Source organism: Pezoporus flaviventris, unplaced genomic scaffold, assembly GCF_033815535.1.
Source record: "Pezoporus flaviventris isolate CSIRO_AGI_PZ_B2104156 unplaced genomic scaffold, CSIRO_AGI_Pfla_v1 ptg000003l, whole genome shotgun sequence".
Taxonomy (NCBI): domain Eukaryota; kingdom Metazoa; phylum Chordata; class Aves; order Psittaciformes; family Psittacidae; genus Pezoporus; species Pezoporus flaviventris.
In genome coordinates, this window is record NW_026892551.1 from 8,160,880 (window position 1) to 8,178,428 (window position 17,549).

The window sequence follows — 17,549 nt, forward strand, 5'->3', positions numbered from 1 at the left end:
GCAAACTCACCACTCTTTTCATTACAGAGTTGAAGCCCATCACTGACCTTTTCCTTCGTCTGTTTTACCCAGCAGTATTTTTATTTGCTAGTACAAAATTGATTACAACATGGTATAGTTATATTCTGGGCATGAGGAAATGTTCCTCTTAGATATGATATAACACTGCAGATTTATGTGTCCAGAAAATCCTGGTACTTAAAAATCCCCAAACAACCAAAGTCCCCCAAAACCCCTTTTCTCATTGGCAGAGCATGGGAGACAGAAAAGTCCTTGATCAGGGTAATAGTTGTTGCGACATAGCAACAACTAAAACATTGGTGTGTTATCAGCATTACTCTCAGACTAAAGCCGAAACATCACTGCACCAACTACTAGGAAGGAAATTAACTATATCCCAGCTGAAACCAGGACAGTGGGAATGCTAGGCAACAATAAGGAATGTTAACATGTTCGTAAGAGAAAGAATATTTAAGCTGACAATCGTGTTATTTTCACTGAAAATATGACCTCACAAGGTCTGTAGTTGCTCCTATTTAATTTGATCCACTGAGATCCCTGAACAATTTCTGTTCCTCTTATGTGCTCAACTTTTTTTGTAGAAGGTGTAAAGTTGAGTAATAAGGTACCATAAGAGGAGTCCACTAGCTGAGTCTCAGCTATGTAAAAAAAGGGAGTCCATGAAGCAGTACATATAAACAGAAATTCTCAAATTGGGCAGAAAGTATGCTGGTCTCCAGCATAGAGATTAAGTATTTTTTTTTCCTTTCTGTCTGTATAAAACTGAAATTTTCTGCAAATATACAGTTTTATATTTTACTGTAAAATACAACTTACATTTTAGCTTTACATTTGTACACTAGCCTTTGTAAAAGAGTCCCTAATTTCTTCTACATGCTTATCATGGTTATGTCTGAGTGCTGTGAGAGTGGTCAGTAGAGTTTTATCTAGGACCAACATGTTTCATTTAGAAATCCAAAAGTAGCTCTGTTTTCAGCTTTTGTCTTTGCTTTTAGTGGGTTAATGTAGTGACAAATGTTTATAACAATAGTAAAAAAAAGTTTTGTGAAACAAATTTACTCTGATAATAGTTAGCAGAATAGAATAGGTATTCACTACTTCATATAAAGCTGTCTCCGAAGGTATTTTTGCTTCTAACAAAGGATTAAGGTACTTCCATGTGCCTTCTATTAAATTTCTCTTATGATGTTAAGACTATGTTAGGGGCAAAATGGCAACCATCTTGCTGGCTCAGCCTGCTGGAGGGTCACCACAGGATTTGAGTAAAGAAAAGGGACCTCCTAAACCCCGACAAAGAGGGAGGAAGACAAGTATATGTATACATACGCAAATCTGACAATAGAGCAGAGCTATGCTAGGAGCATAAGGCCAGTGAAACACAGTGATTTCATTCAGCTGGAAATCATGTCTGTTCCAATGTGTATTCAGTGCAGCAAATGTGGCTGAATAATACTTTTACTCTGTAAGGAAACCTTCATAAATATGGGCCTTCTGCATTTTTACTTGGACTGCCACATAAGTGCGTGTTGTTGAAACATAACTTTAAATAGCTTATGAAGACATCCCTTTGAATTCAAAATTACTGTACTTGCAGAAAAAGCAACAATATCCGTCTGTAAATCCTTTAATCATAAGCATTAAAGAATAGTTCTTCAGAGAATCACAGGCTGCTGACTAAAGTTTACATTTTCTTGAGTTGCTTTTGGTGCTGCTAGCTATTTTTCTCATACACATGATGCTGATATGAAGTGACACTTGCACCTGTTGTCACCATCTTATGGTAATTAGCATAGTGCCCTAAGTAGTAACAGGGCCATCACATCCAAACAGAAGCCATTAACATATTGCAGCTGTCATCAGTAGGGAAAGCTAATGGAGTTAGTGGATTTGCACACTCCTGCATACCTTGGCTCAGCCAGCATAACTCCCCATATTGGGGTCATTGGGGATAGGAAAAAGAAATGTGGGATGTAGCCAGTCAGGAGTGAAAGAATACATTTTACTGCAGGTTTACTTTCATGTATTATGCATGTCCTTCAAGGTCACTGCATGATCATTTATAAGATTTTAATGAGATATCAAAGTGGAAAGGATGGAATGTAATTAATGTGATCATACAGAGAAGGTACAGGTATAAAATAGCATGCATGAGGCAGTCAACAAAAAGTGGGAGCCGTGAAGAAAAAAGAAGGACTCTGGCCAGATTTCAGCCTCTGAAACAATAATCTTTTCTACCGTATCTTCAGACACTTAACATCCTGCCAAATGATTTTCCCCAGCTAACAGTGAAATAATAGAGGGAATTAGAGAAAATGCATTCCACTGTTTCTCTTTGAATATAGGCTACTTGCACTTTTCTTCTTTGGGGGGAAAATGGATGGCTTGTGTCTAAAAGTATGCTAGTCCTACAGTAACGTGATATTTGTAGGCATTATGTATTTTATTATTTTGATTCCTCTTACTGATGACGTCTCTGACAAGCCTGGATGTCATGGTTTAAATTGAAACCAGGACACTGGACTAAACAGAATTCAAGATATACAAAGGAACATATGTTTAAGTGCTTTTCTGGAACCTTTTCTTTGTGTAGGTGCCTGAGAAGGTGCAGAGGCTTAACCCCTCAGTAGGAAGAAGTTTCTCCTAAGATTATGCGTTGTCCCCAGCCTGCTCCAGTTCCCACCTGCTTCTTGCTACATAGACACTTTTGCGTAAAGGCTCATCTCCATAGATGGACCTTCTTCATTTGGTGGAGGGTGGGGGGAGAACCACAAATCAGGCTGGTGGCGGTTGTGATTGATGCCCCCAGGACAGCAGAGTGTTCCATCAGGCCCCACTATCTGCGCTAGGCTAGTGCTAGTGTTTCTGCATAAGAGCCAGCGCAAATGCTGGTAGCAAAGGAGAGGAAGGACTAGTCTCAGCAGCACAAAAGGCAGCCCTATCTAGGTAACTAAATCAGAGACTAACCCTGTCTTGCAAACTCATCTCACTTTGGCCTTTGACAAACCATGCAAGCCAACATTTTCAGATGTGGGTAAGCAGATATGTACTTAAGTCTTTAGGTAGAAGAGGACACCTATGCTGGAAAATACTTGTCTTCTCTTACATCATTAAGAACTCTATTCACCCTTCAATGTTTTCTGAAATGTGCTACACTTTGTGTTTTCCAGGAGGGCGTTTTTATGAAAATGTTTTTTTTTGGAAAACAGGTTTATCAAAACCCTGTTTTAAGGCTGAAGAGATTTCAAGGACTCTTTCAGGATTTGTGCTCTCAGTAGGATATGGACCCCTACGTATGACTTTTGTTGCTGAATTCGTGTCCCCAATCCCTGAATGCACCATTGGAAAAGCTGAACATCTTCAGATTGTGTTACTAATGTTTACAGTCTGAGCCATTTGAAAAGACAAATGCTGTAAAAATTCTCATTGCACATAAAATATTCAGTGTAATAATAACTTTTTTAAGCAGTAGATATTTTTTCAACTTTTTTTAATTTTAATTTATCTGAAAATACCTTTTATAATATTTAAAAAATACTTTTAAATCATTAGTTATTCTCACAGAATAAAGCAACTTATTTTTCCCCATCCTTCAAATATGACAAAAAAAACCAAAAAAGCAACATTTTAACTCTAAAAAGAAATGAAAATGTGAACTCAAGAAGATAAAAAAAAGGTTTTCTCAAAACAAGATCATTTCAGGGATTTACCAATATGCATGCTTATTTGCTGAGATATTTCCGTTTAACCGTGTAATTTTTAAAAATTACTTGATGGAACATTCAAGTAAGTACATATATATGGCAGGTTACTTATTAGTTAGTTGGAGCATGAGTTTATAAAACAGTTTTATTTGCAAGGCAAGCAGCTGTCCATGTTGACCTTCCAACATGCTTGTTCTGGGTAGAATTGCTGGTGAATATAAATGGAGAATGTCACAAAGAATAGGAAGCAATGAACAGGAGTTCCTGACTGGGATTCTAGGGAAAAAAGATGATAAGACCAAAACCTAAATATTTCTCCTTCATGTAAGTACTTTGTTTTTTAATTCTTTACCTCATTTTCTGCTTTTCTTTTTTCCTTAAAGTTTCCCTTTCTTATCCCAGCTGCTCCCAGCTCTGCTACCTGTTCTTAACCTATGCCTAATCTTTCTTTCTCTCTCCACCGCTTACTATATTGCCACTGAAATATTTGTCCAGAGCCACAACCTTGTTAGAGGTGGTAGAAGAGAGAACAATGTGGGAACAATGTGGGTAGCATCTCTCTCTTAGCTGAGGGAACTCTTTGCACATGTGGAACCCCAGTTCAGCCCACAATACTGCCCACGTAATAATGCTTACAGAGTGATGCCTTGGAAAACTCATTTCACACAGGACAGACATATAATGTGGTTCCCAAAGTAAAATGTGCTTCTCCAGCAGCAGCTGGTGGTTCCAGCAGCTCCCTAATCTGTGACTCCCTCCAGCGGTTGGTTTACCATAGTTTACAAAACCAGGTTTACAAAAACGTTTTTTTTTTGTCATGAATATTGCTGTGGTAGGGGCTAGGCAAACAATGCTGCCAGAAAAATGTCAAATGGAGGCAGGAAACAAATAAAAGCAAAAAAAAACTTAATTTTTAATATCTGTTGTGACAGAGGACCAGGACTGAACAACTCCCTTATGATGCTCCACTGAACATAACCCCTCAGTCAAGTACTGTGGGAGACAGGCCAGCCTGACATCCTTCTGCTGCTGCCAGAATCTTTGTTGCCCTGCAAGAGGACATGTTTCATATCCTAGATTTGCAGTTATCTTGCTATTTTTCTACAGAAGAAGTTCATATTGTTCACCTGCACAGTCTGATGGAAAATAATACAGAAAGCAGAGAGGGGGAATTCCTGAAGCTGGTACATGGCAAAAAATTGAAGACTGTCAAAAAACTTCCAGTTTCTATTTCTGAACATATATAAACAAAAGAGATTTTAAAGAGAGGGTCAATTTTGGATAGTCAAAATAATCTCAGGCCTAGAAAAAATCAAACAGTTTAAAATTCATGAAGGTGCCATCATTCTATTTATAAAAGGTTAAGTTCCCCTAAGCTATGAAAGAAAAACACCCTCTGAAGACCTGGGAAGGCAGTAAACACTGGTGGCAAGTGACAGGAATTGATCCTGCTTTTCCGTGCCTGTCATGTCTCTAAATTTTATTTCCACCATTTCTAGGGTACTGTGATAAGAAGAGTAGGGATAGGAAAAAGGATTGAGCTGAGGAAAGACTATAGCCTCAGGGCAATGGTACCTGGGTCTCTGACTTTTTCTCAATTAGTAGGTCTCCCTGCCTGACTGTGAGATGTGCATCTAACTGGGGACTTAGACTGTTGCAAGGTATTGATTAGCCATAATGTGAAGTCAAATCTGAATAAAAAAGCATTGTGATCAAAAGCCTTTCATTGGAGACAGCATGCCCTCCAAGTCAAGGGTCTGCAGAATCTGATGAGCTCTGTTTCCTTTTTGTCTGAGAGAGATTTCCATGGTTTACTCATAAAGGCTCTCTTGATAGGAATGTCCAGTGGGCCCTCTGTCAAAAAACCTGATGTCTCAGATTTGACAGGTGCTTGTTAGTTTTTCATCCCAGATCACTCAATATGCACACAAAACTAGAAGAGATGACGGCTAATAGTGCAACATTTCAAGCTGAATGCCTTGTAATTTTTGCTGGAAAATTCACTAATTCGATCACTAACATTAAATTGTCTGCATTCAAGGAAAACAAAACATAGCCAGCCATGAAATGAATTGGTTTTCCAGCTGCTAGGACCTACACAGCTCAATACAATTTGTTGCATTGCCTTACTTGATAGAAAGAGTTTATCAAGATCACATATAAAGCAAAATAAACTGCTGCTCCCTTAAAAATGACAAAAAAACCCCACAAAACAACAAAAAACTTATAGCAGAGAAAATGGAGGGATGTATTTTAGTTCATTTTGTCTTTTCATGGAATTTAGCTTTCTTCTCACTGAGAGTGTTTGTAAATGAGGAAGTGATCCTCCACACCTTTACCTGCACAAGCAACATCATTTAAAAAGGTGCCAGTCAACTAGGATGGCATATGAACCTAGATTTTACTCTGCTATTGTTCCATCTTTGTGAGCTGGGGTTGGTTTCTCTCAAAGGGAGGATAGAGGTTTATTTTTATGGGCTATTAACATGAAGAATTTACAAGCCAAGGGTCTAGGCCAACACATGTGATATATTTTGGTAATGCTATCTCTGGGCATTATTATAACAAACTCCACTCTTTGTTGCTTCTTCTGGAGTTCACAATCTAAAGCCTGCAGCAGAGCAGTAGCTGCTCAATGATGGCTGAATGTGGAACTAACTGGAGATTACAGAGGTTTCTATTCATACTGGTGTATGAGGCCATTGGAAATGGACCAAAAAAGATCAAAATTTTCACTAAATAAAATCTTGCATTGCCAATTCTTAGATATTTTTGAGTCGATTAGTGAAACAGGTGTTTACACTGAGATTTTATGAGTGATACATTTCTTATACTTACAACATTTCTTGATTCTAAAGAACTACTTGTCCTTTATATAAGCAGAAAATCTCATACTCCTTCCCCCTTTCATCACTAATGATAGCTCCTAGAGTCTCACCCAGGAAGGCTGGGATTAGAGCTCAGTCCCTTTCTGTGACCAAAATGATTTTTAAAACACTGTCCCCCTCCCAGAGGACCACCCTGACCATGGGCATATGAACTGCCAGTCCATCCTCCTGGAGCTTTTGCACATGTAAGTGTATCAGCACAGGTGGTGTGCAAGTGCCTAGGGCAGTCCGCAATCAGGGCGGACACTGGGAGCATCTTGTGCCTGTTATAGTGACTGTCAAATGATTTACCTGATGAGAAAGAACATAAACTGAACAATGGCAACGAAAATCCTCAAAGAAGCAAAATTAATCAATCCAAGCTGGTTATGAAGTTGTTCCTGCCTCAAGTACTGAGCTGCAAAAGCCCAGCTAAGGAGCTTTTTTGGTATTTACATTTACAACTGTGCAATCCCTGGCAGACACGTTCACAGACAAACATACACAAGACAATGAGAGATAGAGGAAGCAGACTGCTGTTACAAAGATTGGGATGAGAAGAAGCCTTAAAACACAAGCAACCAAAATGCTGTTCATGGTGTCTGGATGCATAGGGGCAGGAGCACAAGGACCTTGCAGTGGTCCCAGGGTGAAACCTTCTGAGACATTCAAGCCAAGGCCCTGTTGCAGGCTGGTTTGCACTACTGCCTTCCAGCAGAGCCAGGCTGGAAGAGATGGAATGTTTCTTCTTCCCCCAGTGGTGTTTTTTGTCACACAAAGGCTGAGCCTGGGGTGGGTCTTTTTCGTCTATATAGCAACAAATGACAAAGGTGTGAGTTACTTCTTCAGGCCTTCAGCCCCCATTCCTCAGAGCAGGCTACTTTCAGCCCTTTCCAGCACAGCTCAAGGTTGTGAAAGCATAATGGAGCCCAAAGTATTCCTTTACCTTGTGGTAAATGTTGACTATAGCAATAAGGCACTGACGGCTGTGCATTAGCAAGCTATTAGTGCATGATGAGAGTGCTCTGGTTGCCTTCTAATGCACACTCTGCAATGGCCATTACAGAGTATGACTCATTATTTTTACATTTATTTCACATTTTTAAAAATCCTTTTCAAAACACTTTTGTACAGTTTTAGGAGATGTTGCTTTTTTTTTCAGAAGGAAAAAAACGGTCCTGATGAAGAAAATAAGAGAAAATAGTAGTCAGAGATAGATACTCTTCAGTACTTCGGAGTAAATCTGAAAGTCGCTGTTTTTTTTCTTACCTCACTCTCTTTTCCTGTGCTTTTTTTTTTTACCATCATAGACTGCTCTATCTCCTCCCAGAGTCATCCTTCTGCCTTTGCAGTTTCAGCTTATGATTGTGCAGCCATTGTATTTGATTAAAAATAGGACATGGCAGCTACATGACATTAGGTTTCTGTGTTTCACACCAGAAAAATGCAAAATGTCCATGGAAGTCATATGCTGATCCTGTAAAACAATGTATATCTTCAGACAAGCCTTCATATGTCATATGTTCTTTTCTTGAGCCTCTCCGTTCTGCCTCTGCCCCATAATTGTCTTTGCTTAACCCTCATTCCCATAAAATGTTGAAATTTTTTCTCATCTGCCCTTTCCCTATTGAACACCGAATGCAACAGTATGACAGCCATGTATAAAAGGTAGTACTGATGTAGACAGGTTATAATTACATCTGCTAAGCTTGCTAAGAAAAATAAGGTTATGATCAATTAAGCTAGGATTAATTCTGCCAAACCTTAAACACCTGAGGTGTTTAAATTAGGACTATAGTTGCTCTAGGCTACCTTAATAATGAAGTGAAGGTTAGATGCCTCCCAAATGTGTTTCATCCAACCTAAGGGCTAAATTCTCCTATTTCACTGACAAGATTTTACATGACAGTGCTTCTAATTTTATCAGCTAAATGACATAGGCAATCAACTTGGGATAAATCTGGGTCCTGTTTTTTCCCCTTCTCTTCTTTACTATTTAATGGTTGGGTATCTACAGTGTGAGTATATGTTCTTAAAACATCAGCTGTCTCCATAATACTGAAATGTCAAAATAATGATATATTTTACTGTTGATATCTGAGTACCATGCTATGAGGGCCTTTGTGAAAATGCCCTGGAGAAAGGATGTTTAAAGAACAGATTGGAAAAAATATAGAAACGTACAAGGTGTTTGGCAGGGGAGCATGCAAAGATCACAATTCTTTGCAAAACAATTGTGCATGCAAGTGGGAGAAGGTAGTACTGAAGTGCTGAAGCCAATTTTTTAAATACAAGACAATTTAAAAATATATGGAATCAGACATTCTGCTACTGAATGAAATTGACACTGAAGGAATATTCAATGTTATGTTACAGCCTCTGAAAACATAGCAAATGTCAGATATTCCTCTTTTAAAGAGTCCTCACTCTTGTTCAAGAAATTCAGCTGTCAGAGCGTGGAGCTGTATCAAAAAGGGTTTCACAGAATCAAAAGGTTTGTTTCTTAGCAACTCTGTCAACAAATTTAAATTGCTGCATATCATGGCTGTTCCATAATCATTTGCATGCAAGATTTGTAAACACAGATTTTCATTGTGCATCCTGTTGTCATGGCTGGTAGGGAGGCAAAAACTCCAGGGCAGGGGTAATACAGGTGCCAAAGCAGAACATGTAATACTAGATAAAAGGTTCTCTGTAACTCACTTGACCAAAATCTTGTCTAGATCATTTTGCTTATGAAGCAGAAAATGCAGAGGCAGCAAACCCAGTTATAGATGTAGTACTGCAGTAGTCCCCAAAGTCAAAGACTGAATTTTCTTTTTTGTGATAAGAAACATTGAGGATTACATTTGAACCTTTTTACACAGTAATCCTGAGCCCAGGCTGCACTGCAAACAGGCATGTAGACTAGCTTTAAATAAATTTGTTTAGTGCTCTGTTATACCAATATTATTATAGCTGAGGAAATATGTGACTCAGTTTTTAGGCATTTGTTCAGGATAAGAGGAAGGCTTTTGCAACCTCATTTCAAAATTCAAGGTGCAACTCCTGTGCCCGGAGCTTCAAAGCTTTTCAGATATGTCTTGATGAACTCCAATCATGTGTGCCTCAGGAATGCCAGGCTGATACACTATCGACCTTTTTTTTTTTGCCAGTGTTATTAAAGACTGTGTTGAGAAACTGATGAATATACTCCATTTTAATTTTTATGCCATTTCAATTGTATTTATTATTTGCTGAGTGCCTACAATGTGTATGATACCAGAGGACACACTTTCTTTAATGTAATGCATTTTAGATCCACTTTATATAATAGGCTAAACGTATGTAATATATATATGTCTATATGTGCTCAGAATGATATCATAGACTGAGAGGGTATGCACATTTTATATGTTTATGTTTTCAGATTTAATGAATTCACCTTATCCCACACATCTAATGGCTCATATACAAAATAGCTTATTTCACATAATACCTCTTTTACAGGTTTAATGTTATTTATTTGTATTGCAGTAACCCCAGATGCTCCTGCTCTACAAAAGCACTGTAAAAAACTGGAGCAAGAGGCTGTCTTGAAGTTTTCGCAGTCTCTAAGAAAGAGGAAACATAGGCACAAACTGGCACAGTGACATATCCAAGTTCGTAGTCCAGGCATGTGATGGAGACAAGATGAGGTGTTAATTTCTCATCCCAAGCCAGCAGGTTAAGAAGCCCAACTTAGAGTCACATGGAGTGGCCTAACTCCAAAATTCATATTGCCATGTCCTGAGCCCTGCTTCTTTTTTACCAGAGACCCTAAAATTCCCTTTGCTGCATTTGTGTGTCCAAAACGTCTGTCTCATGACAGGAATGTTTTCTGGGTGGTGGAGAGAGCATGCCTACCTGCCCCACCACATGACTGTCAGGGATATGTGTGTTTTGGACATCTTGCAGAGTATTTCCAGATCCTGGATGCAAGAGTCAGCGTATAGGCTCAGATGGGTTCCAGAAGATCCTGCATTGCTCGGGCAAACCCATGATCATGTTTGCATTTTGCTCTGTCCTTGATATGCCTTTACTCCTTCCTTGGTCTCCATTTTACTCCTGCTTTAAGATTCATATATTCAGTGTCTGTGAAATGGATAACTCATGGTAGCACCAAAATACACCAAGTCACAAACCAAAACAAAACAACATTCCAAACTAAAACAAAACCAAAAAAACACACCTGAAACATGAAATTCAGCTATGCATCGATATGCAAATTTACATTCTCCACAAATGAAAAACATCAGACCTGATAGCCCAGAAAGAGATCCTGTGCCTCTTTTTTAGCCTATCCATCCCTAAATGACCTCAGCTGTTAAGAAAACATTTCCCCTGCACCTTGTTAGAGGAGAAGAAGAAATACAACAAAGCCTAGTGCATGCTATTGATAAGGTACCAGGCTACAGGAAAATTTGAAAAGAGCGATGTACAACAGATGGCAAATCAAGGTCCCAGCTCTGCCAGAGACTGACTTGCACAAAGAAGGGATAAAAGCCATCAAAACTCAGCATCTGACAGGCTCAGCCAGGAAACAGCAAGTGCTGGTCTCAACAGAAGGATAAACGCAGAACTGTACCAGAAGCTTTGCACAAATGAAGTCTTACTGTAAGTCCTTACAGAAAGTGCTTGTAGGTGTTAAATTAGTGTCTTCAGGAGTACTTAAACATCATCAGTTTTTCCCGGCCTTGAATAAAGTGAACATTTGGGTGCCTGTTACAGATACTACAGCTGTTCAGAATTAAAGTATATCAGATGTTGTTATGGTTTCTGTATCATTTACTGTCCTTGTGGTAATCTACTGAAGAACACTTAATCTTATTCTTTGTTTTATGGTTTAACAGACTAAGAAACAATGAAGCAACTGTGATTGTTAATCGCTATCTAATTACTATGTGGGAAATTTGTTAAGATGCACTTCAGGAACATGATTGGTTATGACATAATTGGTTATGACATGAGAGCTGTGCCACTGTAAATCAAGAAATAAATAATTGTAAAGCAGAAGGACAAACACATTCTGTACTGTAGCTCTAGGTGTACATGTAAGACTGACTTTGCTGTTCCTCAGCAGCATCTCCGGGGTTTCAAGAAGGAGGAGGTGTCCCATCAGCATAGACAAACATGTCTTGTTCCACCAGAGTTAGAAATGTTGATTGATTTTCTGATGATGTTGTTTGGTTTCTGATGATGCTTGTGAATCTCAGTGTTACAAACACCCATCTTCTGTCTATGACAATAGAGCTTCTTCACAACTTTCTTTGGGAGCATACTATCAGAGGCCTTCCCTGAGAAGGAATTAAACTTTAGCTGCTATACTGTCAATATTCATAGATGCAGGCAATGCCTTTAAAAAAAAAATAATCTTCCAAATAGAGTTTAAGAAATGAAGTGGTTTCTAGAATCAATTATTCTCTTTACTACTACTGCTTTCTATACTGACTTCTGCCTTCTGCTGCATCTAAATTTTGGTGCAAGACTCAAAAACACAAAAAGATGAGATTTTCTCATCCTGTTGTAAGGACTACTGTTAAAGACAACATTTTACCTACTACTGCTGAATTTTCTGGTCTTGGCAACCTTCCACCTGTGTCTGATTGAGATTTCTTTGTCTTTGTTGTGTATCCTCAGGCTGGACATAGCCAGGGTGCAGAAGTGCCATATCCACAAAGCTCCAAGCTGTACTCCTATTCTCAGAAGCATTGTATTGCCCCGGAATTGATGGTCACAATAGTGCTGGAGCACTGTTGTGCCATTCTTCATTAATTTAAAAAAATGTATGGTTTCATATGCAAGAAATGGCCACTGTGATTATTGCGTCCAATCTGGTGTTTAACCTGCCCTGTAGGTTGCCTTTAAAATATTCCAGTTTGAATTACGCAAAAATCTCAGGGAATAAAACCTAACATAAATTAAAAATTGTTAGTACTGAAAAAAAAAAAAGCTAACACCAGCCTTCAGAAATTGTTCCAGTGGTTAATTTGCTCAGTATTAAAGATCTGTGTATTCTGGATCAAACGCAACAATCACGAGATGGTCAAATTTGAGATCCTCAGGACAGTGAGAAAAGCATGCAGCAAGCTCACTGCCCTGGACTTCAAGAGAGCAGACTTTGGCCTCTTCAGGAACCTGCTTAGTAAGGTTCCATGGGATATAGCCCTAGAGGGCAGAGGGGCCCAAAACTCTTGGTTGATATTCAAGGATCACCTGCTACAAGCTCAGCAGTGTTGCATTCCAACTAGAAGGAAGTGCAGCAGGAGGGCCAGGAGACCTCCTTGGATGGATAAGGAGCTGCAGAGGAAACTTTGAGGGAAAAAAGAGGCTTATAAAAGGTGGGAGCAAGGACAGGCGGCCTGGGAAGAGTACAGGGATGTTGTCTGGGAAGCTAGGGACCAAGTTAGGAAAGCTAAGGCCCAGTTAGAATTAAACTTGGCTAGGGATGTTAAGGATAACAGGAAGGGATTCTACAAATACATAGGAAATAAAAAACAGACTAGGGACAAAGTAGGCCCCCTCTGGAAGCTCTCGGGAGAAGTAGCTACACAGGATTTGGAGAAGGCTGAGGTTCTGAGTGACTTCTTTGCCTCGGTCTTCACGGGCAAAGGCTCTGACCAAACCACCCAAGTCTTGGAAGGCAGACCCAGGGACTGTGAGAATGAAGAATTTGGGCCCACTGTAGGAGAGGATCTGGTCTGAGACCATCTTAAAAACCTGAACGTGCACAAGTCCATGGGACCTGATGAAACCCATCTGCGGGTGCTGAAGGAGCTGGCGAATGAAGTTGCAAAGCCACTGGCCATCATATTTGGGAAATCATGGCAGTCAAGTGAATTCCTGACGAATAGAAAAAGGGAAATATAACCCCCATTTTCAAGAAGGGGAAAATGGATGACCCTGGGAATTACAGACCAGTCAGTGTCACCTCTGTGCCTGGCAAAATCTTGGAGCAGATTCTCCTGGAAGGCATGCTAAGGCACATGAAAAACAACAAGGTGCTTGGTGACAGCCAGCATGGCTTCACTAAGGGGAAATCCTGCCTGACCAATTTGGTGGCCTTCTATGATGGTGCTACGGAAGTGATGGGCAGGGGTAGAGCAGTTGATGTCATCTACCTGGACTTGTGTAAAGCATTTGACACTGTCCCACACGACATCCTTGTCTCTAAATTGGAGCGACATCAATTTGATGGCTGGACCACTCAGTGGATAAAGAACTGGCTGGATGGCCACACACAAAGTGTTGTGGTCAATGACTCAGTGTCTGGCTGGAGACCAGTAACAAGTGGTGTCCCTCAGGGATCGGTGTTGGGACTGGTCTTGTTCAACATCTTTGTCGGTGACATGGACAGTGGGATTGAGTGCACCCTCAGCAAATTTGCCGATGACACCAAGCTGTGTGGTTCCGGTGATACGCTGGAGGGAAGGAATGCCATCCAGAGGGACCTTGACACGCTTGTGAGGTGGGCTGATGCCAACCTTATGAGGTTTAACCATGCCAAGTGCAAGGTCCTACACCTGGGTTGGAGCAATCCCAGGCACAGTTACAGGTTGGGCAGAGAAGAGATTCAGAGCAGCCCTGCAGAGAAGGACTTGGGGGTGTTGGTTGATGAGAAAATGAACATGAGTCGGCAGTGTGCGCTTGCAGCCCAGAAAGCCAAGCGTATCCTGGGCTGCATCAAAAGGAGCGTGACCAGCAGGTCGCAGGAGGTGATCCTGCCCCTCTACTCTGCTCTTGTGAGGCCTCACCTGGAGTATTGTGTGCAGTTCTGGTGTCCTCAACATAAAGAGGACATGGAGCTGTTGGAACAAGTCCAGAGGAGGGCCACAAGAATGATCAGGGGACTGGTGCACCTCCCGTCTGAAGACAGGCTGAGGAAGTTGAGGCTGTTCAGCCTGGAGAAGAGAAGGCTGTGTGGAGACCTCATAGCAGCCTTCCAGTATCTGAAGGGGGCCTATAGGGATGCTGGAGAGAGACTCTTCATTAGGGACTGTAGTGATAGGACAAGGGGTAATGGGTTAAAACTTAAACAGGGGAAGTTTAGATTGGATATAAGAAGGAAATTCTTTCCTGTTAGGGTGGTGAGGCACTGGAATGGGTTGCCCAAGGAGGTTGTGAATGCTCCATCCCTGGCAGTGTTCAAGACCAGGTTGGATGAGGCCTTGGGTGATATGATTTAGCGTAAGGTGTCCCTGCCCATGGCAGGGGGGTTGGAAGTAGATGATCTTAAGGTCCTTTCCAACCCTAACTATTCTATGATTCTATGATTCTAAATGTCTTCCCTTATCCTCTCTGGATTTTATTATTCATTGATTAAAGGGCAGGAGGACCTTTATTATCAGAATTCAGTTTTTCATATAGGTTCTTATTTGCTGTGGTCACGGTAGATTGGGCATTTCTTAAAATAGCTTTAGTTCCATAACTCTTTCATTACAATAGGTGCTTTACAGCATTCTGATTGCTGTTTTCGAAACCTTCCTAATTTCTCTAAAGTCCTTTTTGCGATGTATACAGAATTTCAGTATCTGTAAAAATACTTCCAAAGAGGTATAAGCAAAAGTCATTTAAGCTTTCCAACTGCTACTTGAGATCTCTTTATACAAACAACAGCATTTGCCCTTTTCATAAACAGTGGCATTGAAAACCAATTCCCTTACTTTGATATCTAAATCTGTTTCCAAATTACTGCTTTAAAGGATTTTCCTATCTTCTGGTATGACCTGTAATATATGTTTTCAAATACACTGGGTGCAGCTGTATCTGTAATGCCTACTCCTTGTTTGCATGAGTGTTTCTTCCTTTATTCCACAGATCTTTGGTTGTCTTTGGTTGAGCTGTTTCTACACCCAATGTGTTTGTTTGTGATAATGTCTACCTATGCAATGTACTTACTGTCCACCAAATTTCTTACAAAGTGTAAAACAGTATGTCCAGGTGGTAATTACCTCATTTACTTCAAGAATTTTTCCTTCTTTGCAGCATCTTTCTTTTAAAAATCTTTTGTGTGGTTGAAGAAACCTTTGCAGCCCCACTTCTAAGGAGGGCTTTGATCAACAGAACTAGGATGACTTCCCTTGTCAGAGGCAGCGTGTAAGTCACCTTTCTCTCCCAGAAATGCAGCATGCATATGCCAGAATGAATTCAGAACTCTCTTTGTTTTTACCCTGTGAATCAAGACTCAGTCTAATAAACACAGAATTTTTCCAAAGAGGGCAAGCATTTTCTTTACATTCAAACTGGGCTCTTGTTTAGCCTTCAGTCTGGTATGTGCCTCCACATAATTTTTTGTCAAGACTCAAAAAGCCAAGACTCAAAATTTTTTCTTTTTCTTTTTTTTTCCTTCTTTTTTTTTTCCCCCTGTGAGATTTTTTAAAATGCTAATTTTTGTTCACCCTAACAAGCAATAGCAAAAGAGACTGCCTTTTTTGTGGGTTCAGATTGTGATCAAAATGCTAAAATGGCTGTGAATCTGGAAATGTGGCTATGAAGCTTGTTTCTGGTTCATTTTTAGCTTCAGCATGCTTGTCTTACTCTGGAGTTATTGTCCTCTTGTGAAGACCAGATGTGTGGATCCTGATGGCTCTTACACTTGAATCTTCTGTATTTGCAATTGCAAGTGGCACAGAAATACCTTCTCCTGTTTGAAGGCTTATCATTTCAAGCTATCCTAATTTCCCTGCTCAAGACAGAGTAACACTGTACCATCTGCAACCCTCTGGCAGCATGCCAGCAAAATTGCCTGATGAAATAATTTCCAGCTTCACACTGAATTTGTCATGGAAATACAAGCCTCATTTAGGTGTCTTCTAATTTACAGTATTAAAATACTATAACCAAATGCTGGAACTTAAACTATGCTCCTGAAGCTGTTGCTCTGAACATGGAACCTGTTTCTTACTCGTCTCCCATGAGATGGGCAGGCATAGTCCTGCCATCCATTTCTGCTGGGCACTTGAGGTGGGATGCATCTTGGTTAATGGACCATGAAGACATCCACACCTCAAACTCCCATTTTTTTATCTATTAGCTGTAGGTGGGCTGGACTGTTTATCAGCTTTTCTTACATCATTTTGCAGTTTACAGGGGTAGAGGAATTTAAATACTGTCCATTTAATATTTTTCTCTTGTTATCTCAGACCACAAACATCCACTTACCATGACAAATAGTGCTTAACATTTTGCTGAAATAAAGCCCCAGTGAGGGAGTTTTGCTACAAGGATTGTGTGTGGATAGGAAACCATTAAACTCAAACCCCCAGCACTGTCTCCCTCTTCACTGGGCCGCTGATCAGATTCAGGAGACAATATGATTGAAATTGGCTACGCTGACTGTAATAAGCACCTTGCTAGGACCAAGCACAGCAGAGAGATAACAGAAATAATAATAAACTAATAAGTAGGAATAAGAGCTCTTTACTTTTATTGCTCTCATATAATGACCTATGATCTTCCAGCTGCTTCTCTGTCCTTGCCATCATCCTTGCAACGTTTCCAGATCTTTTCTAGCAGAATGTCTCACGCCGCAAAACACTTTCATTTTCAAACACAATAAATCCACTCATTATTGCTAAATAAATCAACAAATTAAATACATCAGATGAAGTACTAAGTTAGACAGATTCTCCTATGGCTATCTGCCTTGGTGGAGCTGACATAAACTCTGTATTGACTTTATTAATGAATCTACCTCCAGACACAAATTTGTATGCAAACTGTCATGGGAACTCTGGAATTAGCCACATTTTCCTGCTCTTCATATTGTTGCAGTCTACAGCTGCTACCTGCAATACTTGCAGGAAAATATCATTTTGTGGATGCATCTGCCATCCAGATGCTCCAGTGCTTGAGCTGCAAGCCTCTGTCCCTTCCATGCGATCCCGAATGAGCCTTTTTTGTTTGCCAAAACTCAGCCGTAAATAGAAGCTGTACAAAAGAA

General features: G+C 40.1%; 1 protein-coding gene and 1 long non-coding RNA gene across 3 annotated transcripts in view; one reads left to right on the forward strand and one right to left on the reverse strand.

Moving 5' to 3' along the window:
- The window catches only part of LOC133265035 (uncharacterized), a 188,204-nt gene that overhangs the window by 83,453 nt on the left and 87,202 nt on the right, over nt 1-17,549 (reverse strand). The window lies entirely within an intron of this gene.
- Nucleotides 13,944-17,549, forward strand: part of LOC133265034 (uncharacterized) — a 73,751-nt gene continuing 70,145 nt past the window's right edge. The window contains exon 1 of the mRNA XM_061445200.1: nt 13,944-14,246. Within this exon, the coding sequence (XP_061301184.1) occupies nt 13,957-14,246 (290 nt within the window). The 5' untranslated portion in view covers nt 13,944-13,956. The remainder of the gene's footprint in view (nt 14,247-17,549) is intronic.